Source organism: Rhinolophus sinicus, linkage group LG07, assembly GCF_036562045.2.
Source record: "Rhinolophus sinicus isolate RSC01 linkage group LG07, ASM3656204v1, whole genome shotgun sequence".
Classification (NCBI taxonomy): domain Eukaryota; kingdom Metazoa; phylum Chordata; class Mammalia; order Chiroptera; family Rhinolophidae; genus Rhinolophus; species Rhinolophus sinicus.
Genome location: NC_133757.1, coordinates 26,044,667 through 26,068,411, shown reverse-complemented (window position 1 = coordinate 26,068,411; position 23,745 = coordinate 26,044,667). Strand labels below are relative to the sequence as shown.

Sequence of the window (23,745 nt, the reverse complement as noted above, 5' to 3'; positions counted from 1 at the left end):
GGCTGCATTCCTCTAAACCTGCTTCCCAATCTTGAGTCCTTTCTACTTTTATAAATGGCAAATATGACCCCTTGCTTCATCAGTGTTAGCCCAAAGCCGGTTACCCATTTTAACTACCCAGTTACAGACCCACCTTTTCCTTAGAACCCTGTTTAACCAGCAGCCTGTTCTTTTCCACCCCCATCAGCAGCCTCAAGATATTTTCAACTTCTACCTACAGGTTTCCAGCTTCCTCGATGCTAATCTACTGAGAGGTGTTTAATACCTTATTAACACCTCTTTGCATCTCAGTGTGAAATCCCCTAATCTCTTCAGTTCTCTATACAAATCCCTCCTCCCCAGCCATCCCAGCCCTTGAAGCATCCTTATCTGGAAGCCGGGAGGCAATGAAGTGATTAGGAAAAAGGGGCAAACCTGTGTCTGCTTTGCTGCTCCGGAGGCCCATCACTCAGGGATGCTGCTAGCCTCTGAAAGTGTCAAGCTTCTGAGGAGGCGGGGTAGCTCAGTTGGTTACAGCGCGAGCCCTGAACAACAGGATTGCAGGTTCGATTCCTGATTGGGCCAGTGAGCTGCGCCCTCCACAACTAAACTGAAGACAACGACCTGGAGCTGATGGGCCCTGGAGGAACACACTGTTCCCCAATATTCCCCCAATAAAATTTATTTAATAAAATAAAAAAAAGTGTTGGGCAGGCCCGGTGGCTCAGGCGGTTGGAGCACGTCCTCTCAACCACAAGGTTGCAGATTCAACTCCCGCAAGGGATGGTGGGCTGCACCCCCTGCAACTAGCAACGGCAACTGGACCTGGAGCTGAGCTGCGCCCTCCACAACTAAGACTGAAAGGACAACAACTTGACTTGGAAAAAAGTACTGGAAGTACATACTGTTCCCCAATAAAAGTCCTGTTAAAAAATAAATAAATAAAAAGTGTCCAAAAAAAAATAAAAGTGTCAAGCTTCATTCCAGCCATACAGTTTGAAATTCTCCACAGTGGGCAAGACTTCAGTCAGCCCACAGCAGATTGTCTCCAGTCTTTCCACACTGGAGTGTGAGTCCACACAATTCCCCAGTCAACCTGCCAGCAGGGTATATGTACATTTCCTCCCTTCCTTTGCAATAGTCAGCCCTAAGCCCTCCATGCCCTGGGCAGTTCTAAATGAAGTCACAAAATGAATCACTCCTTTTATGTGGCTTATTTTTTTTCTAAAATTTTATTCTGAATTTCAAAGTCAACAAAAATGAAAGAATTTGACAGTGAACTATTACCCAGCACCTAGATGCTATCATAACATGTTTTAGATTTAAAAATTGAGATATCCTTCACATAACATTAAATTCACTTTAAAGTGAATTTTAAAGTGCATACTTTTGAAATGTACACTTCCGTGGTTTTTACTATATTCACTCTGTTGTGTAAATATCACCACTATCTAATTCTAGAACATTTTCATCACCCCAAAAGAAACTCATTAAGTTAGTCCTAATTCCCCTCTCCTCCTATCCCCTAGCAACTACTAATTTATTTTCTGTTTCTACTGTGGAAATTTCATATATGTGGAATTATACAATACGTGGTCTTTTGTGTTTGGTTCCTTTCACTTAGCATAATGTCTTCAAGGTACATCCATGCTATAGCATGTACCAGTATTTCTTTTTTTATGTAGTGAATAATAGTCCATTGTATGAATGTACCACATTTTATTCAACCACTCATTAGCTAGTGAATATTTGAGTTGTTCTACATGTTGGCTATTGTGAATAATGTTGCTATAAATTTTTGTGTGAACGTATGTTTTCAATTCTCTCAGATATATACCTAGGAATGGAATCACTAGGTCATACAGTAACATTAACATTTTACTATACACGCTTTATCATATACCTACCTGTCTATTCATGTATTAACTCATCTCACATATTTGTATGCTTGGGAATAAATTTCAAACATCAGTACACCTCACCCCTAGACTCATCAGCATGTCTATTAACCAGGATTCAATATTTGTTTATAGTTTTTTCTTCTTTTCATGTAAAATTTGCATACATAAATTCTAAGTTATAATTCAATGAGTTTTAGCACATGCATATACCTGTGGAACCCGAGTGAAGCTATCAAGATATAGAACATTACCACCACTTTTTCCTTTTTTTTTTTTAAGATTTTATTGGGGAAGGGGAACAGGACTTTATTGGGGAACAGTGTGTACTTCCAGGCCTTTTTTCCAAGTCAAGTTGTTGTCCTTTCCATCTTAGTTGTGGAGGGTGCCGTTCAGCTTCAAGTTGTTGTCCTTTCAATCTTAGTTGTGGAGGGCACAGCTCAGCTCCAGATCCAGTTGCCATTTTCTAGTTGCAGGGGGCACAGCCCACCATCCCTTGTGGGAGTCGAACCAGCAACCTTGTGGTTGAGAGCCCACTGGCCCATGTGGGAATCGAACCGGCAGCCTTTGGAGTTAGGAGCACAGAGCTCCAACCGCCTGAGCCACCGGGCCATCCCCACATTACCACCACTCTTAAAGTTCCCTCAGGCCTCTTCTGACTCAGTCCTTGCCCCACTCCACCCTCTTCAAAGGCAATCAATCTTCTGATTTATTTTCCCTACCATAAATTAATTTTTCCTGTTCTGGAACGTCATATAAACAGAATCACATGGTATGCGATTTTTTGTCTCCGGCTTCCTTCACTTAGAGTACTGTTTTGCATGTTATTGCATACAGCAATACTTCCGTCCTTTTTGTTGCTAAAGCATATTCTGTTATCATATTATGAATGTGCTATAGTTTATCCATTCACCTGTTGATAAACACTTGAGCTGTTTCCAGTTTATGGCTTTTGGAATAAAGCTTCTATGATTGTCTGCCTGTAGGCCTTGATGCAGATCTATGTTTTTATTTCTCTTAGGTAAATATCCAGGATTGGAACTGTATCATAGGATGTGTACACTTAGTTTTGTAAGAAACTGCCAGGTCTTTTCCCAAAGTGGTTGTACCATTTTTCATGCCCACACGATGTATGAAACTTACAGATTTTGAACCAGAGATTAAAAATACAAATTGTAAACTGCTACCAATTGTTTTCATCTTAAATTTTTAAATAATTAGGTTCAGAATATTCCACCTAATAAATAGCTGCTTGACCACTCTCTCAAATGAACACTGATTTACAATAAGGGGATGACCCTTTCATGATTGAAAAAACAAAACAAAAAACACTCAACCAACCAGGAATAGAAGGTAATGTCCTTAAGCTAGTAAAGGCCATCTACGAAAACCCAACAATATACTTAATGATGAAAGATTGAAAGCTTTTCTCTAAGATCAGAAACAGGACAAAAATGTCTGCCCTCACAGCTTCTATTCAACACTGTTCTAGAGATTCTAGCTTGAGCAATTAGGCAAGAAAAATAAAAGGCATCCAGATTAGAAAGGAAGAAGTAAAACCACCTCTATTTGCAGATGACATGAACTTACATATAGAAAATCGTAAAGAATCCACTAAAATGAGGTGATAAATTTTATGGCACTCTGTAGAAGTCTGGATTTCCAAGATTTAATTTCCAAGATTTCCAAAAATTCAATGGCTTTCTTCAAACTGTCTCTTTCTTCATTCTCATATTCTTCCCTCCATACATGACAAAAATAAGCCCAACTCTTTTTGTTTTTTAACAACTTCCCACCTGTTCTCTCCATCTCATCCCTCCCTACAGTTTTGCTCCTGTAATTATCATCTTTGGACCTGCCCACTAAGACCCTTTTTTCTACTTCTCTGGATTCCCAGGCTCCAGTCTCTTCCTCTTGAACTCTCGTCTAAATTATCCTACTCTCGTGCTCAGTATTTTAAAGTAGTTTCCTAGTACCTGGCTTCTGTGTTTGTGTGTGCGTACTTTGTGGCTAATTTTTAAAACAATTTTATTGAAGTATAATTTACATATAAAATTCACTCAGTTTTGGTGAACATTCAATGAGTTTTAGTAAAATTGAGGGGTCCAACCATCACTATAATCCAGTTTTGAATACTTTCATCACCCTGCTAATCTCTCCCCTGGATGGCTTGTAAAGGCTGGTCCACCAAGTCTACCTACAGGTGTATTTGGAAGTTAGGCATGAGGGGTTTGGGATTCTGAATAAATGTCTAAAACCTCCGAACAACATAACAGCAACTGATTGATTTTTCTGTCCCTCCTTTTAAGAAATGAAGTCTTGGTTAATCATTAAGCCAATCATGATATCTTAAAGGGTTTAGCTGGATCATCTCTCCATTTCCATCCAAACAGCTCACCATTTTCCTCTCCTGCAACCCTCTCAGATAGGATACTCCCCTACTTGGCTGAGGCATTCTTCTTAAAAGAACTTTCTAGCTCAGAGCTCTTCCCAAGACTAGCAACCTCCTCGCCAGTAACGCCAGCCCCAATCCAAGACCCCACATACCCATTGCTCCTGATCAAGAAACATTAATCTGTGGCTTTTCTTTGCCAATTCCAAGTTTGCCACCCCTATCGTAGCACAGTGTTCCCTTCTTAATTTCCATCCCTGTAAGCCCCATTTCCCCAATCTGCAGACAAATCCCTAGCCTGACTCCTCCACCTCTCCACCCTCCTCTCACTCGCCTGGTCATCACTTACCAGACGCTAGAACCTGGGATCTCAAAAGCGCAAATGCCAAAACCTGAAGAGTTGACGCGCTCAGAGGAGGGGAGTGTGTGGGCGTGTGAGTGAAAGTGTCTGTGCTTGTGTGTGGAAGAAACCAACAGAGTCCACGCCGGTGCTCATCTTCTGTAAATGCCAATCACTCCCGCCTGAGAAGGCGAAGATCAGCTACCCAGTGAGTCCACGCAGACAGTATTCAGGTTTGTGGAGCTCTAGGGAGCAAGGCTTCACCCTGGACCCCCGCCCAGGGGGACCCCCGTCCCCTCAACCGCACTGCGCACCCCCACACCCTCGCGGTGGTAGGGCCCAGCGGCAACGTCACCCATTGTTTACAAATCAACCAGAGCCGGTAGGATTCCGGCTCCCGCGGCTGCAGCGCACCGCACGAGTGCTTGCGGGTCTCTGCCTTCCGCGTCCGCCCCGCCCCGGCCCCAGCCCGGGTTTCGGCTTCAGCGCCGCGCCAGGCTCCGCCGCGATCCACAGAGCCGCCAGCGACGCCAGGAGAGCTCCGGGTGCCCGGGTGGGGTGCTATGCCTTGCCGGAGGGAAGAGGAAGAGGAAGCCGGCAAGGATGCGGAGGGGAAGGAAGAGGGCAGCTTTCTCCTACTGGAGCAGTCGGTGACGCTGGGCGGCTCGGGCGAGGTGGACCGGCTGGTGGCCCAGATCGGCGAGACGCTGCAACTGGACGCGACGCAGGACAGTCCGGCCTCCCCGTGCGCTACCCCCGGGCTGCCGCTGCAGCCCCCGCAGCCTCCGGCGGCGGTGCGGAAAGACAAGGTCGGGCTTCCTGGGCTGCAGCTGCTTCTGCCGACCGCGCCAGCCGGGGCGGTGGGCCCGGCGCCCCTGGGGGCCCTGCGCTGCGTCCTCGGGGACCGCGGCCGCGTGCGGGGCCGGTCTGCGCCCTACTTTGTGGCGGAGCTCGCCGCAGGCCCTACCGCCCTGTCCCCACTGCCTCCTCAGCCCAACTTAGATGGGCATTCGGGAGCCGACAAGAGGAGCGCCCCCCAGGCGCTGTCGGGTCCGTGCCGGCGAGGATGGCTGCGGGGCGCCGCTGCCTCCCGCCGCCTGCAGCAGCGACGCGGGCCCCAGCCGGAAGTCCGCACCGGCGACGACGACCCACACCGGCTCTTGCAACAGCTCGTGCTCTCCGGGAATCTCATCAAAGAGGCGGTGCGAAGGCTTCATTCGCGACGGCTGCAGTTACATGCAAAGCTTCCCCAAAGCCCGCTCCTGAGGCCTTTGACAGCCCCGGTGCACAAGCCCCCGTCGCCCCGCAGCCCTCGCGCGGCCTGCAGCAACTCTGGTGCGACAGGGAGGAAGGCGCAGCTCCGAACTGGCGATGGCGTTCTTGTCCCCGGCAGCTAATATCCCGGGAGTGGCCACAGCGCCAGCCCCTGGAGGGCAAGGGGTTCCCCTGCGAGGTACATCTCTACTCAGACTAGTGAACTCGCGCTTTTGGAAGCGGGAAAATAATGAAGACGATGAATCGAAAAATCGCGAGTGTTTTCGTGGGGAACTGAGGTCAAGGGCTCTAATGTTGAAAAACAGGATTTGGCCCTATTGAAGAAAGCGTATCCCAAGCTCACAGTCAATAGGACTACCTTACTAGCCATGACCATGTTGGAGGCACAGCTTGCAGTTCCACGGCCCGGCAACCATGGTGCCACAGTCCACGCTTCTCAGGATCGCAGAGTGCACGCGCGACGAGGATGATCCGTTACTTGCTTTGCTTTTTCAAGGCTGGTCCTTGATCCACTTTTGGGGGAGGTGAACATGAATAGACGACGATCATTTTGGAGTACCTCAATCTGCCAGACTAGAAAACTTAACACACACAAAAAACCCATCTCATGTCTTTTGGGGTGCTGGTTCTTAAAACACCTGGTACCATGAAGAGACGTTTTGGGAGTTGAATAGAAGTAACCTTTTCTCTGCCCCCGCTTTGCAACTGGCTGCGGTTCTCCGAGTGGTAGGGGAAAGCAGAGGCAGTGCGCCCCGGGTGGGGATGGGATGCCGGGTCGGGTGGTGCTGGGGAAAGGATAGGGTGAGGCGCGGAGGGAACCCTTGGTCCTCTCAAAAGTATTTTTACAGCTGGCCCGCCTCTTAGCGAGTTCAAGGTCACTGTTTCCTGGGCGCACACGGGGTTGTGGGGCTCCAGCAAGACAGAAAAGTAGCCGGTTCTGCCTGTACTCGGAAAAGAGCGCAGTGTTTTTTGCAAGTTCTGGAGTCTCCTGAGGACATGCGCACCGCCGCCACCGTGGGTGCAGGGAGGCAGGGACGTGCTGGGCGCCGGTGCCTCCTGAGGGCGGCCGCGCCCCAGGCTTTCACAGAAACTCTGAAGACGTGGCCTCCGGTCCTTCCTCTCCCCCTGGGCCCTGCTGTCCTACTCAAAAGCGTAGTGCTGGTGCTCCTAGGGGCCCGGGCTGGGGAGAAGCCACGTGACGGGCACTCCAGGAAGAAACAGCCTCGCATAGCAGCTTATAATGGGCTCTCCGGGGCCATTTGCAATAACAGCTGCAATTCCCTGGATAGATGGAGTTGATTTCCTCCCTCTGCCCCTCCCCCAGCCATACCAGCTTGCCTTTGTAAGTGAAAGAAACTGAGTAGAAAATGTGGCCCTCCAAATGGAGAAGCTGCAGGCTGTGCCATTGTGAACCGCGAAGTGCTTGTAACATACTGTTCACTCACTCTGAGGGATTTAAGACCCTTTAGTTGGTGTTTTAGTTTTATAAGATTCAATGGCTTGTTCATCATCCAGATGTGGCTATTGACATATCTACACTTCGCACCGGAGTGGCTGGAATTGTGGCTATCCTGATTATAGGATTTTAACTTAACTGAAATATCTGTTTTTTAAATAAATGTGTTGTGTTTCTTGTTTGGTTTTATTTTATACTTGCTGTCGGAGGGAAACATGCACAGAACACATTTCTCTGATCTCTATAAACATGAAAACGCTTGAAATCCTTGTCGGTCTAGCTTGCAGATGGTAATTAGAGCGCCTTTGTGTCTGAGCAGCTCACTGGTTAGACAGGGTCTGCATGGCTGGGTGTGTATTGGTGCTGGCATGAAATGAAATGAAAGTGAGGTCAGGATTTGGATCAATCCCATTCACCAAAACCTTAGATAGAGCTTTTGAATTACTCGTCAGTGATGGAGATGTTTTATGAAGATGGCTCTGAATGTTTTAGCAAAGAACATCAGATCAACCAGTCACTGCAGACTGGGAGGCTAATCACTTTTTTTTTTTCTTTCTACTGTGGTCATTAAGTGGACTTTTCCCACAAGGTGGCTCTAAGGCTGAGCAGCTCGTGGTTAGGGGTTGCTCAGGATGCAAGTCTGCAGTGGAAAAGCTGGCTGGGAGGGTATTAAAGGACTCCTCTCTCTGCCCTTGGCACCTTTGCTGCCATTCTCTCCCTAATCAGTGACATAACAGCCCATCTCTATACCCCCAGTTCTGAGTTACTACATACAGTGTGTTCCCTCAAGGAAGGAGCCAGGCTGGGGACAGGGTATCCAGGTTCAAGTCCACTTATTAAATGGGGACCTTGGACATGTTGCTCAACTGTGAGTTTCCGTTTCCTCATCTGTACAACAGATGAAAAGTGAGATGAGAGAAAAGGGTTCAGGGTTACTGGCACTTCCTGCAGATAAACAGTCTCTTGTCCCTACCCCTTCTTACCCAGGACTGTCCCTAAGGGCATGCCATGATTCCAAAAATGCTTTCTGGATCAAGTGCTCTGTGATTCCAGTCCCAACTCCCTCCCTTTTGGACTCAATTCCTGTTGTCTGTAGTTTCCCATTCTCTCTCTCTCTCTCTCATACACAACACAGACCCTGATGGTCTCTGAGAAGTACCTCCAGAGCACACCAAGCCAGCCATTTTCCACAACTTCCCAGAAAGGATTGTGGAGGGCTCAGTCCAGTGCTGCCCAGCGAGGAAAGGCGATTATGGCAGCTCGAACACAACCTGAGGAAAGGAGCCTCCAACATACAGTGGGCTACCACCTCTGGGCACTGAGCAGCTGGGGAAAGTGGTCAGGTGCTGACTCCCCTGACATTGGACTAACCCTGAAGTCCTTGGCCCCACTTCTTAGCTGGGGTGGGATTTCCTAGAGGTCAAAGGTTAGGAGCAATCCAGGGCCAAGTTGGCCATGATTCATGTCACTGCTGGCTTCTGTGCAGGCTTCTCGTAATGATTGCTTAAGGCTAGACTCAACCATAGGGCTTACGCAGTCCTACCCCCCTCCCTACACATAAGGAAGACTGGAGAAAACTAATGGCTACTATCAGGCACTTTAGATGCACTACAACCCTAAAACTGCCCACCTTTTTAAAACTGCAAGGTCTTACTAGTCACCCCAAAATCCTTTTTTGGAATAAGGGTTTACATAAATTATTTTTTAAAGTTATTAGATCATTTTAGAGGTGGAAAAAAATAGTCCAGGAAAGGGGCAGGGCAGAGTGACATACAAAGTCATTTTTGAAGTCAAAAGCCTAACAGAGTCTAGAACCCAGGTCTCTAGGCATCCATTGCAGACCTCTTTCCAATAGCCTGATATCATCATACATAGTTCAATATAATTCACTGCACAACTCCACACGTGTATTACAATGTGAACAACACCCCTGCAGTTGTCCAGTGTGGTGGCCCTGCCATCAGGACCCTGGAAAATCATGTCCCTAGGCTGAGCTAGGGAAAGACAGGTATGCTGTAACCATTTCCTTACAAAATGTTCAGCATCCTATAAAGACAGCTGACCACAGAAAATGGCTTGAGTGACATAAGAGACCAAAGCTATAAACTCAATGAAAAAACAAACAAACAGAAATTGGTAAATAACAAGTGATTTGTTGAAGAGAATGCCACATTTCACACAGAACGCTATAGAATCTGCCACCCTAGGATTTCATTCTAAATTAGGTGTAAATGCTACAATATTTGGATTCAATTTTCACCCTTTTTTTGCTCTCTCCAGCTCAGAAGCAGAAACATGGAGCGAAGATCAGACACCACTTTCCTATCCAGCAAAGTCTGTGTTAAACCCTGTGATCCCTTCCTTCCAATCAGGAAAGAGTTACCCTGGCAACCAAATTACTAACTCACTCAATTAGCTCCCCCTTCTTCACCAATGCTCAGTAATCACAGAATGTCAGCTCCGGGAGAACTCAGCCTTCGGTGGTCTAGTGCTACTGCCTCATTTAGAGATGGAAGCCCAGAGAGATTTCCATGCGGAGCTGCACTCCATTTGAATACAGTGAGGCTGGTGCAGGCAAAGGAGCAAAATCTCTCCATGCAGCGCTTCCTCCTGGTTTTCCATCCATAACTGAAGGGAGAACAAGTGACCTGCCCATAACAGTGTCTCCCAGGAGGCGTAATAGAAGGAGTGTGGGCTCTCCAGGCAGCCTTCCATTGCTAGCCTCGTGATTTGGCACAGGGGTTCTTCACCTCAATAATCTCAGTTAACTCATCTGTCAATGGTAGATAACGACAGAGCTTACCTTGAAGAATTGGGTGAAGATTAAATCATATGGGAAGCAAACAGCAAATAATAAACATTCAAATAATAAAACATCACTCCCAGAAGCTACTGCATGAAGGTGGCCACTGCTTTATGTCTTTTGTGGGAAGTCCTACCTCTTAATGGCTTCTTCGTTCTGTTTCTTAAAAGGCATGAACCTGTTTCCTCTGAAGATCAGACGAGTTTATAGAGCATACACCCCTGTTGTATAGGTAAGCACTCAGAGAAATGCACAGGAAGGGAATAGTCAGTCTAGAAGAGGTTTAATTGGAAAGAGTGGAGATCCCCTTAAAGCCAAACCTTGAAAGCAGCTCAGGATTGGGACCGGTAGAGGAGGGGCAGCAGGGCATATTACAAAGGGGCGAGTGTGTGGTGAGGGCAGTCTGCAGTCACAGCTCTTAACTCTCCCATTTCCTTTCAGAAAACCCTTCCCCTTCTCATTCAAATTCAGTGCTCAGCTGAAGCTCTGCTTGCCTGCCCTGTCCACTTTTGTCTATCATTTGTGCTGAGAAAGTCATGCAATTTTTTTCCCGCCGGGAATGATCTTCAAGTTCATTTTGTTCTCACTCATCATTTTATATCCTGTCATTATAGTTATCTCAGGAGCTCATAAGTGAGTGTCTTCTTTTCCCAAAGAGATTACGTATTCTTTGATGGCAGAGAAGTGACAAGATGAAGAGGATGTTGTAGGCAGATTATCAGGTGACTCAGCGTGGGGGATGGCTAGAGGGTGAAGGCTAACATTTATGGTCAACCAGATCAGTTGAATGGCTGTTAAAACATCCAGGCCCCAGATGATAAGGGCCTGGGTGGGAAGAGAGGGGAAAAGACAAGAAGAGACACATTTTGAAAAGAAAACTATAGGCCTCAGTATAGTATGTGCAGCTGTTAAAATGCCAGCTCTGGAGCTCGACTGCCTGGGTCACCATCCTGGCTCTTTCCTTTAAATCTCCTGCCTGTGACCTTGGGCAGATCACTTCATCTGTCGAACTTCACATTCCTCACCCACGGAGTTTGATAATCAAGTCCCTGCCTCATAGGATTGTGAGGATTCATTGAGCGGATGCTAGTAAAACTGCTTAGGCCACTGCTTGAAACATACCTGCATTTAGTAACAACGTCTGGTTATTGACATTTAGTAAACATTTGCTGAGCAAACAAATGGGGTGTTATCAACAGACTTATGGAGGCTAAGGGAGTTAGGGTGTTTAGAACAGAGATGAGTTGTGGTGCCTAGAAGTTCGAAGAAGACAGAAAAGGAGAGACAGCAGCTAAAAAGGAAGAAGAGGGCCAAGGGAAGGATTTTGCTCAACTAGGACTTGCGCTTGTTCGCGGTGGAAGGAGAATATGCAAAGGAAGAAACTGAAGGGAAGATGCTACAAAGGACAAGCCTCCTTGAGGCGGTGGGAAGGGATGGGGTACCCAGGCGGGACAGGTTTAATGGGCAGGGTTCAGGGAGATTCTAAGGTGGATGTCCCACGTAACAGCGTCTTATGTCACAAACTGTCCTACCACAGCAAGGCCTGGGACCTGGCCATCGGCTATTGAAACAACCTTGGATAACCCTTCATGCCTTGGATGGCTGAGTATATTTTTCTTATTGTGGAAATGAATCTGTCTCTGGACCTTATACAATAGAATAAAAACTGAATGTAGTAACAAGGTGTTTATTAACTGCTCCCCCTTATCAATTAACTGACTCATAGGAGGTAAAATTCATAACCCCCAATTGGTAGGCTATTCAAGCAGTTTGTTTGATTTATTGATTTGGGTGGGTTAAAAAAGTCACAAGCTGGTTATCTCATCTTGTTACCTTTGCCCTGCCTTTTGCCCATTTCTTTTTTTAACTAAATTAGATTCCACTGCCTAATATGGGTGGAAAATGGTTTCCTAGGTTTTCCTGAAAATCTTCCCCAGAGACTGGAGTCATAAGCACCTTTCTCCACGATAAATTGTACTTTTCTCCAGGTGGGTTAAGGAAGAGGAAGAACTCACAGTACAGATCTTCAAAACACACCGAACCACTTAATGGTGCTGATAAAGGGAAGCTGAATAACTTCAATGAAAGTCACTAAGTAAGATCTGATGTCAAATACCCTGGACCTGACCACAGAGGACATACAGAGAGACATATAGCTGTGCTTGTGTGTGTGCACCATGAGTGTGGAGACAGACTCACATACCCACCATCCCTCAGTTCACCCTCCAACCTCTCTTGGGTTCTCTTGGTTCCACTCTTACTTTCTGTCTGATCCCTTTGTTTACTCTTCTTCCTCCCATATAGATTTGAAAGTACTTAGAACAGAGCCTGGCACAAGGTAAGCACTCTGCACATTAGCTAGTGTTATTACTTCCCAACTGACAGCATGTCCCAGGCTCAACCCCCCCCTTGGCTCTAACTGCCCAATCTCTAATCTTCAGCCCCAATTTCTCTCTAGTCATTTATGAGGCACCAAGCTGCTGTCCCTGTACCTTCCCACATGAAACTCCTAATTAACCCCAGCGCCCCTCCACCACACACACACACACACACACACACACACACACACACACACACACACACACACACTCTCACAACCCACTTCTCCTTGCTACTTCCCTGTAGCCCTGGTCCTCTGGGCTCAAAATTTGCAGAATGTGACTGGCCCGTTCAGAAGACGGAGTTGTCTCAACTCTGCCCACACCCATGCCCCCAGTTCTGTACCCGTCCTTTCCAAAAGGTTAGGGATTTCCCAGCCACAATCATTCCTGAGCCAAGTACTAAGAATGGGCTATCCCAAGCTGCCCATTTCCACCTTGGAAATGGCCATTGCTTCCTAGACAGACACTTCCCCAGGCCCAGGCCCAGGATGGGGCTCTTTATAGCCTTTGCAGATGGCTGATCAGTAGCCGCGGCTAAGGTTTATAAGGAAAGCTGTGGGTAGGCTCAGACAGGTGGCGAGAGGATCACGTTGAGTCATGAGTTCAGATCCTGCTGTACCACCAGTAATTCCTACCTCTTCCCATTGAAAAGCAACATCTCATATATGGTACCTGTAGAGTACCTGCCTATAACAGGGGTCAGTTCCCTTTCCCCCACCTCTACCTTACTTCTCAGGTCCTGTAGATCTTCCCTCCTTATCCACAGTCATCATCAATCCTGAGTGCTGTTCTGACCATCCTGCAGACCCATAGGACATCTGCACTGGGTGAGACCTCACCATCTTGGTACTATGCCCTCATCTTACAGAGGGCTTGAGGTTTTAAAAGAAGCAGCCATATACCATTTGTTACCTGTGCCTCTCTTATGCAATACCTATTAACTATGTGAAGGTTTTGGCCCCAAACCTGCTTGTGGGTTCTTCCAGGATGTCTGAAACCTTGCTTCATCCCAGATCCCAAACACCTTGCACATATGTGGCTAGTGCACAAGGAAGTCTGAGAATGGTGATGCTAGTGTGTTGAGGTATTTTAGTGGGTCAGGGTTTGTAGGATGCTCTTAACAACTTTAATAAATCCAACATGGGAGAAAATGGTGTCAAAAAAGTCTCATTGTAGGTGGTAGAGTATGCCTGGAAGATCTGGTTGAAGAAAGGAGATCCTAGAGCCAGGCTGCCTGGGTTCAAATCCCAGCTTCACCACTTAACAGGTGGTGACTTCAGTCAAATCACTTAGTCCCCTGGGCTTCTGTGTCCTCATCTAAAAAATGGAGACAACAGTGCCTACCTCATGGCAAATAAAGTCATGACATAAGGAGATGATATAACGATTTCAATATCTGGGACCGTACTTGGCACATGTATGCTTAGTAAATGCTACACCCCAGAATGATGAAAGCAGAGGCAGACCATTTGGAAGGTGTGTGGAGATGGTCTTCTGGAAGGAGTTCAGGAAGAGACTTACAGGGCACAGGAGCAAAAGAGGCAGCGACAGCGTACGCTCGTGGTGGAGGAGCAGGGGTGGCTGAAGTGCTAGTAAGGGTGAGTGGGGCACATTTAGGAGATAGATAAGGGTTCCCTGAAGGACTAAGGGCCAACGGTGGTGCCAAGAATTAACAGCCAACATTTTTTTGAGCACTTAAGTGTCCCAGACACCTCAGATCCTCATTTTACCCTCCCAACTACCCTATTGGGTATTATTGTTTTATAAATGAGAAAAGGGAAAACACAGAGCAACGACTTGCTGGTGAGCACAAGGTCTGACTCAAACCGAGTCACTGAGCACTAGCTTTCCCCTGCAGCTCCAGCGTGGGAGGGTGCTGGGCAGGCAAGGGAGGAAGAGGTGCTGAGTAGGAGAGGTGTGGGGGGGGGCTCATTCGCAGAGCTGGGCTGTGCCAAGAAAGGCTTCCTTGAAAAGGGCGAGGGAGCAAACAGGAAAAGGCTCCTCAGGGTTCCATGCCTGGGAAAGATGGGGCTGCCAGCAGGAGAAGAGTAGGGGCCGGGGCACTTCAGTTAATGTAACCCCTGCCTGCGAAAGTGAGCCTTTTTACAACTACCAAATACATCACGGTAAGACCATTTTCCTTTCCCTAGGCCACAGCTCAAGACTGGGTCAGTCTCAGGGGAAAACCATTCTTCATACAACAAATTCAGATGAAAATCCTCCCTCCCCGCTCCAGACACAAGTCCCTTGGCCTCTGCCCTCTAGCCTAGAAAGTGTTTCTGGAATATGTTCTTATGCCACAAAGGGAGTTGGAAGCCCATCTAAGAGTTTTTAAAAACCTAGACTTAATTTTCTGATCTTGTGTAGCGTCAACCCAGAAGTACTGAAGTCCTGGCAGCTCCATCACTATTCTGTGCTGAGCCCGGGTCCCTCCAAGTACACCCTTCATTATTAAAGGTATCATCCCCAAGTGCTTTTCTTTCCCCTACCTTCCACCAAAAAGCCAAACCATGTTCCAAAAAAAAACCAAATTTATTCAGCAAACATTTTAATTAAGAAATCCTATAAATCAGGACCACCACAATTTCAGACACTCCGGTGCGAAGTGTACGTCAATAGCTACATCTGGAGAATGAACAAGCCATTGAATCTTTTTTAAAAAATGGGGTTAGCTACCTTTAAAGTCTGGGGGTGGCACCTCATTTAAAGCGCCATCAAGTTTCTTAAGTGTAAAGCCAGCAGTTTCTCCTCTCGGAGAGTCACATTTTAAAAACAGTTTCAGTCACTCACAAAGAAGAGTCAGTGGCAGGAGGAAATTGTGAGGGCTGGAGGACCCACGGAGGCTCAGGCCCACGGATCCACAGAGGGCCAGAACAGAGCAGAAAAACAGCCAGGGTCTCATCCACTGGTGCAGACACCAGAAAGGGTAGCATAAGAAAGGCGGGCTGGGACGACAGGGTGAGAGACTCAAGATTGTTTATGACTGTTTCTGAGAAAGCTCAAGGCATGGCCAAGAGTGGCCTCATGGGAGGAGGAGTTCTGGAAAGAGGAAAGCACAGAAAAAACAAATAACTCTCCTCACATGTCCCTCTCCGCCTGTGTCTCCCGGGGAGACTCCCAAAAGATAGGAAAGCACAGACTGGTCTCTTAGAGCAAGAGAAAGAAAGGACACGGGGGTGAGTTAGCTCTCCCACAGCCTTCCAGTACAGCAAACCTTGACCTTGAACCACAGGTGTCAAGGTCAAGTAATTTGAAAGTCCAAATTTAACTCCAACTCTACTCACCTTCACAATTTTCCTCCTCCCTCCCACCCCCAACTGTGGTTCACATCTCCCACCTCTACCAGCCGCTGATTAGGTGGGAGAAAGTGGGCGATGCCAACCCACCCAACTACCTCCGGAATTTCTTTGCACTGCAACTGTAGCACCATTTTCACTAAGCTCTTCCACCGGAAAATAAAATGTATTCGTGTCATTAAGTTTTCAAGTGTTGTTATAAAGCCCTCACGATTCCTGCCCCTCGGAGCCCTATCTTTAAACAATCCAAGTACACGACGTCCCCAAGGGTTAAGTCAGGTACAAGTTGATACAAGTAGCTGCCATAGTTCTCCCAGTTTATCCCAGGTCCTTGGCCTCCAGGTGGCCAGGGAAATTCTCACGCGGCACGGACGCGTCCTGACCCGTGCATCTCTCCACGTTCAAGTTTTCTCCTATAGCCTCGCCCGGGGAAGGTAACTTCTCGGCTTGAGGTCTCCCCACACACCTTCCCGCCGCCCAGTCGGTCGCTCCCAGAACCGCGGCTTCAGCTCAGGGTTAGTGAGAGCAGGACGCTGACGAGTTTGCGAAGCGGTCTTCTCTTCCTCCTCCAGGGGGCCCGGGTCAGTGCAAGGCGTCAGAGGGCTGCAGGGCAACCGAGTCCGGTCCCCTGCGGCCGCCCCCAGTCCCGGGGGCGCCCGCAGGGCCTGTGGCTGCAACTGCGGCGACAGCTCGCTGGAGCCTCCGCACAGCCTCCTTGATGAGGTTTCCCGAGAGCACGAGCTGCTGCAGGAGCCGGTGCGGGTCGTCCTCGTGGGCGCGCGCCCCGGCTGGTGGCCATCGTCGCTGCTGCAGGCGGCGGGAGGCGACAGCGCCCCGCAGCCATCCTCGCCGGCACGGCCCCGGGAGCGCACTGGGGCCTGCGGCGAGCTCCGCCACAAAGTAGGGCGCAGACCGGCCCCGCACGCGGCCGCGGTCCCCGAGGACGCAGCGCAGGGCCCGCGGAGGCGCCGGGCCCACGGTCTCAGCCGGCGCGGTCGGCAGAAGAAGCGGCAGTCCGGGAGGCCCCACCTTATCAGCCCGCACCGCCGCCGGCGGCTGTGGGGGCTGCAGCGGCGGCCCGGGTGGCGCGCACGGGGAGGCCGGGCTGTCCTGCGTCGCGTCCAGCTGCAGCGTCTCGCCGATCTGGGCCACCAGCCGGTCCACCTCGCCCGAGCCGCCCAGCGTCACCGACTGCTCCAGCAGGAGAAAGCTGCCCTCTTCCTCCCCCTCCGCTTCCTCGCCGGCTTCCTCTTCCTCTTCCCTCCGGCAAGGCATGGCACCCCACACGGGCACCTGAAGCTCTCCTGGCGTCGCTGGCGGCTCTGTGGATCGCGGCGGAGCCTGGCGCGGCGCTGAGGCCGAGGCCAAGGCCGGGGCCGGGGCAAGGGCCGGGGCCCGGGCAGACACGAAAGCCAGAGACCGGTAGGCACTTGCGCCGCGCGCCGCAGCCGCGGGAGCCGGAATCCTACCGGCTCTGGTTGATTTGTAAACAATGAGTGACGTAGCCGCTGGGCCCTACCAACGCTCCAGGGTGGGGGAGAAGTGCGAGGAAGCGTCGCGTCGCGGGCCGTCCGCGGCAGTGCAGGGCGGTGGTCGGAGCCTTCTTGTGTCTGCGCTCGGTGTCCGCCTATGAGGGGATCTCGGGAGTGTGGAGACCTCGAGGTCTCAGACCGGATGAGCAGCACAAGAAAATGGAAACTCTGAGGCAGCCTGGGTTGGTTTCTCCCACTCGCAGACACACCCACCCACACGCCTAACCCCTCCTCCCCCGAAGCGTCCACCCTCCCCACGTGTCAGCCTCGCTTGGGCCCGCCCTGCTCCTCCCCTGCGCACCCGCAGTGGTCGGGACCCCAGCGCGGTGAGGGGAGGAGCGGGCATCGCCCGCAGTCCGGCTTCGGAGAGGTGGGGGCGGAGAAAGGGGGGACGGGATTGGGGGGGCTGCAGAGGGAACCTCGCAAAGGAGGGCGGAATCGCTCTGAGGTAGGGTTTCTGAGCCTTTCCCCTCTGCAAAGGCCTTAACACCCAGGCACATCGCAAGAGAAGGACGTGCCACCGCAGGCTAAAGAAGAGTTGACTTTGTTCATTTAAAAAAAAAAAAAAAAAAAAGATTCAAAGAGAAATATAGGGCGATGAAAAAAATCTCCCATAATCATAGCACTTCAACATAATTCACATTAAAACACTTTTTTCCTTTCTAGCCTTTTTCTATAGAAGTGTTATACAAAGAGCCCATACAACGTTGTACCCTTTTCCACTTAACATTACACCAAAAACGGCGTTCGTGTTAATTGCATGCACTTTGAGAACATATACTGATTACGTAAGTTTCCATCAAGTGGCTGTACCGTAAATTATTAAACAATTCCTTTAATGTTTACTGTTTACCTAATTCCACCGTTGTAAATAAGTATGTGACTGACATTTGAGTACATAAAACTTTCCATGTTGATGACTTTCCTAAGAACATATTCCCAGGAATGGTATTTTAGGTCAAAGGATATAGATAGTTTAAGGTTTCTGATAAATGTGCCAAATTGCTTTACAGTTGCGTAAATGTACTCTCCCATCGTTAATGGGTGTGTATACCTTATTCATTGCACCTTCACTAGTATTTGAGTACTATAGTTAAATTTTATTTTATTTTTTGCTGATTTCATAGGTGATAACTCCTTTATGTATTTGATTTAGTTAGGTAGAGCAGTTTTCTAAATGTTGACTAACTCTACTTCCTTTTTTTGTGAATTGTTCCCATTAAGTGTTTCCTATTGAGTTTTTCTTATTTGCATGACTCATCTACATACCAGAACTTAACTCTTTTCTTTCATATTTTGCTGCGAATATTTCTTCAGGTTTTTTGTTGGCCCTGTAGTCATATTTTTCCACTGAAACTCAACAAACTTTAATATAATCAAATCTATAAAGTCCTTTTTTAATGCCTTGATTTTTTTCAAATCCATCTGGATTAATTTTGGTCTTTGGTGCACAGACCATATGAATTTTTTTTTCCCCCGAGAGTTTGCCAGTCAGGGCTGTATTTTTTCATTAGAACAGAGATGTTGTGGGCAGTGCAAACATAAGCTCTATCATTGTGAGCTCCCAGCGCTGGTTAAACTGATGATTGTGAGGATTGGGTGGGGCTGGGAATATTTTGATCAGTCTGTGGTTTTGAGTCAAAAGAACCCTGAACAGGTTGTACAAAGACCTAGATTCAAGTCTCATTCCTGCCACGTCTGGGTGTGTGGCTCCTGGCAAATCAGTTTACAAGTGTTTTCACTTGTAAAATGGAAAAAATAATCCCTGCCCTGCCTTCCTCTGAGGATTGTTTTCAGGATCAAATGAGATAATGGGAACAGGCTTTGTCAGGCATTACACAAATGTAATGTGGGATTAAGTCCAATGGTTTACTAACAGAGGCCTGGCTCAATTCCAGTGATTCCCCTAGGGAACAGCTAATACAGTAATGATGAAGCTTCCCCCCTTGCAGCCCACTAAGTAAAATGTACCCTGAAGGCATTACTTCCTTGAACTTGCCTGGTCCCCTGTGTTCTGCCTCACGTCTACCATGACCTGGGATTGTTTAAGGACCTCTGAAGTCAGCCCAGAGGCTCCCAAGTCCCAAGGTGTGTCACCACAACTAGTTCTGCAGGTTTTGGTGATAGATCCTTTCCCAACAGGCAGCCTTTCTCCTCCATCTCTGTGGAGGGCTCTTCACACTTTACTGATGAGGATTGGAAGCCATTCCCCCCCCAGAAAGAGTGATTCTCATTTTCATTCTGATGCTACTTACTAGAGAATTTCAAGGGGGATGAAAATTAGGGGAGGGCTTATGGATTTCAATAGACTCAAATTGTAATTTTTTTCCTCGTCTCTGTAAGGCGATGCCTGCCTGTAAGTAGAGAAAAGCAGTTTTACGCTCCATTGACTTTAAACATTAATGGGGCTGTTGTAGCTATTGTCTGTAATCCAGCATCCCTGGAAGTCAATTTTGTCTTCTTGTCAGGGTAATTCCCGTAGTGTTCTTAGTACTATAGGAAACGGAGCTGTGAGATGGCATTCTTTTAAAAATTTTGCCTTTGTAATGTTGCTCGTGTGTGGAGATAGCTATGTCAATATGCCTGGAACGTGGATATTATACTATTCATTATAGAGATGAATTCATTACGGAAGACCAACTCCATTTTCTGGGGGCACTTCTCTGGAGAGCTCTGAGAGAGGGAAGTGCTGTGCTGGAGCAGTGGGAGGCAGAGAAATGCCCTGGATTAGGAATGAAAATACAAGATGCTAAAGAGGCTCAGATGCAATTAAAAGTAATGAGAGGGTATCAAAAAGGGAAGTGATGAGAGCTGTGTGCCTGGCACGCTGGCTGCCTGCCTGGAAAGAGACACAGAGGGTATTCAGAATCACCGGTGGAAGGACACAGAATTCAGGGATTTTCTGTATTAGTTTAGACTGCATTAAAATCCCTCCCAAGGAGTTTGCTTTCCATGTGGACTTTGTTTTCAGTTACCTGCACTCAGAGATACTAGTTGGGGTGAAGAGGGATGGGCATTAGGCTTGGAATCCCACCTGGATCCAGTTGCTTCATCCTTCTGTGCCTCTGATTCTGAATCTGTAACATGGGGGGAGGGGTGATTCCTTCTTTATAAGTTGTTATATTACATGAGAACATGTAAGGGAAGGCTTCTCACATGGTTCCTGGGGGTGATGCTGGAATTAGGCTCTGGGGAGCGAAAATCGTCCTAGGATGTTCAAGTCCAAAAAAATGGCAAATTCTATGCTGAGGTCCATCCATGGATGAATGGATAAATTGTAGTATAGCCATACAATGGACCATTACTCAGCCATCACAAAGGAATGTAGTTCTGATACACTACAACAGTATGATCGAAAACATTAGATGAAGTGGAAGAAGCCAGGTACAAAAGGTCATGTAGGGTGATTCCACTTTTATGAACTATCCAGAATAGGCAAATCCATAGAGACAGAAAGCAGACTGGTGGTTGCTTAGGTCTGGGGGGGAGAATGGTGGTGGGGGGATGACTGCTAAGGGGTACGAGGTTTGCTTTTGGGGTGCTGAAAATGTTTTGGAACTTGACAGAGACGGTAGCTGCACAATTTTGAATTTCACCTTAATAAGAAAAAGTCTCTGCTTTATCTGGTATTTGATCTAGATGCTTTTCTTTGTAATTGTAACTGCCATCTGTGTGCTGATGTGAAGTAATAACATCTTTACCACGCTTCTGATGCAAGTGGCTGATCTTTTTCAACTTTGAGGTCACATTGAAAATCCTGGTCACCTGATTCCTTCACACCTGTTACATGGTTTTCTGGCTGAGGTGGACTGGGTCGTTTTCCCTCAGCAGGGAAGCGAAGGCTGGTCCTGAGGTAGCCAGGGAACCACAGTGGGCCTGAGAAAGATCTTCCGTCATCCGTCCCATCCCAAGTGGCTACAATACAATGCATAAAGGGAAAGGGATCCTTTTTAATAAAGTTATTACCTAGGCAATCATGACTAAAATTTGCCTTGGATAAAACGAGGTAACACATCAGTGGTTGCCCAAAGTTAAGGGGGTGGGGGAGGCTGTGACTACAAAAGAGAACACGGGATGTTTTGGGGGTGATGGATCTGTTCAGTATCCTGATTGTGGTGCTGGTACACAGGTCGATCCATTTCTTAAAACTCAGAACTATACACCAAAACAACAAAACCAACTGAACACACACACCATCTATTGATTATGGTGGGGATTGCATTGGTGTATACATTTGTCAACGCTCAATGAACACTTATAATGGGGAAATTACTTATATGTAAATCATACTTCAATAAAGTTGATTTTTAAAATGTGCCTTGGAACACGAAGAACAGATGCCCTATGAATTCCCTATGAATCACATCACTTGGGGAAGTAGAGATGACAAACAGGCTGCTGGCTGTGTGTCAGACCAGGCCTCCTGCGGAGAGCGAAGTCCTGGCAGGGGCTCAGCTTGGGTGGCTGTAAATCCACTCATTCCATCACACAGCACACGGAAGAACACCTGCACTGTGCCAGGGGATGTGCCCGCTTCTAAGGCCACAGCAACAATGGAGGCAGTCCTCACAAAGCTTAACGGTCTCTGGTGGGCAAAATAATGCCCCCCCAAGGATAGCTACGGTCTAATCTCGGGGGCCTGTGAGTATATTACCTTACAGGGCAAAAGGGACTCTGTAGATGTGATTAATGATCTTGGGATGGAAGGTGATCCTATGTCATCCAGGTATGCCCAATGTCATCATAAGGGTCCTTGTAAGAAGGAGGCAGACAGGTCAGAGTCAGACCAGGAGGTGTGATGATCGAAATAGAGGCTGGACTGCTGTGATTAATGGCTTTGAAGATGGAAGGGGTCATGAGCCAAGGAATGCTGGCAGCCCTTGGAAGCTGGAAAAGGCAAGGAAACAGATTCTCCCCTCAAGCCCCCAGGAAGGTACACCTAGATTTTAATCCAGTAAGACCCACTTCAAGCCTCTGACCATCAGAACTGTAAGATAATAAATTTGTGTTGTTTTAAGCCGCTAAGTTTGGGGTGATTTGTTACAGCAACAATAGTAAACAAGTACACTAACACAGAAAAATGTGTAAGGAAGCAATTATCGTACCCTGTGTTAAACATGGATTATAAAAGGATTGGGTACCAAGTGTGGTGGTTCAACCAAGAAGGAGTAACTCATTCTTACCTGTCAGGCCTCTGTCCTCAGGCCCAGTGAGCTGTCCATGGCCCACAGCCTTTCTGTGTAGTCCTGGCCAGCTTTAGAGGGGGCACCGTGTTGGGAGTTGGGGGACCTGAGTTCTAGTCCTAGTTCATCCAGTCCCCAGATGCTGGGAACAGCAGTCCATGCTGGGCCTGTGTTCCCATTTGCAAAGCACGGGGTTTGGACGGACTCAATTTTTAAAGGCTCCCCTGCCTCTAAGACGCTGGGTGAGCAGCTTGGCTGTGATATCCAGGCCTGTAATTTCTAGCCCTTCCTCATGTTCCTGTCACAAAATTAGAGGAGGGCCAGTCCTGAAAAAGCTGACAAGCAGACGGGGAGACTTTTCTGTGCCTTTTACTGTTTCCAGCTCTGTAAAATCGACATAACAGAAACATCTAACTTAGGAGCTGTCTTCAGCAGGGAAGGAAGATCAGCTTCCCAGCCCCGAGGACACCATAGCCCCAACCTCTTTGTCCAGGCCCACCCAATGCACACTTCTAGACATCTTTTAGCCTTGATTTAGGGGCTCACTCTTTTTTCTCTTCTACTTCCATGCTTCCCCCAAAACAAGACCTAACCGGACCATCAGCTCTAATGCGTCTTTTGGAGCAAATATTAATATAAGACCAGGTAGCTGGTCTTATATTAATTTTTGCTCCAAAAGATGCATCCTGGTCTTACATTAATATTTGCTCCAAAAGACGCATTAGAGCTGACTGTCCAGCTAGGTCTTGTTTTCAGGGAAACACGGTATATGGTTTTAATATTTTCTTTCCCATCAGTCTTGCTGTCTACTGGGCTTTTATTATATAAATTTGTGGATGTAGATGGACTATATATTTAAATAAATAGAAACTGCTATCTCCCCAAAAGAACAAACAAATCCTGCAATGTTAAATAAGAACTTAATAATACCTAATCTTTGTTTGTAGTTATTACATGCCACGTACTGAGCCCCCCATCAGTTCTTTGCAGAGGCCAAACTCTTTATGGCTCCAGGGCCTCTGCACATGCTACTCCTTCATCTGGAGCACGGAGCCCAATGTGAGTGGGAGCTTTAGCAGCACTGCCCCTCAACCCCGACGACACACACAGTAAAAACAGTGAGCCTGACAGGCAACAGAGTATCAAGACAGGTTCCCACCTGAGGCCACTTTCCAACCAGATTGTTGCCCTTAGGCTTGGGGATCTGGCA

At 47.8% G+C, this 23,745-nt stretch overlaps 2 protein-coding genes across 2 annotated transcripts; one reads left to right on the top strand and one right to left on the bottom strand.

Annotated features, from left to right (window-relative positions):
* The first annotated feature begins 4,798 nt into the window (after positions 1–4,798).
* Positions 4,799–7,519, top strand: FRAT1 (FRAT regulator of WNT signaling pathway 1). The gene has a single exon (XM_019724795.2). The coding sequence runs from the start codon at positions 5,173–5,175 to the stop codon at positions 6,004–6,006; it is 834 nt and encodes a 277-aa protein (XP_019580354.2). The 5' UTR covers positions 4,799–5,172; the 3' UTR covers positions 6,007–7,519.
* A 7,518-nt stretch (positions 7,520–15,037) lies between these two features.
* Positions 15,038–17,314, bottom strand: FRAT2 (FRAT regulator of WNT signaling pathway 2). Its single transcript, XM_019724796.2, has one exon. It carries the CDS (start codon positions 17,093–17,095, stop codon positions 16,403–16,405), a length of 693 nt encoding a protein of 230 aa, XP_019580355.2. The 5' UTR covers positions 17,096–17,314; the 3' UTR covers positions 15,038–16,402.
* Between the last annotated feature and the right edge of the window lie 6,431 nt (positions 17,315–23,745).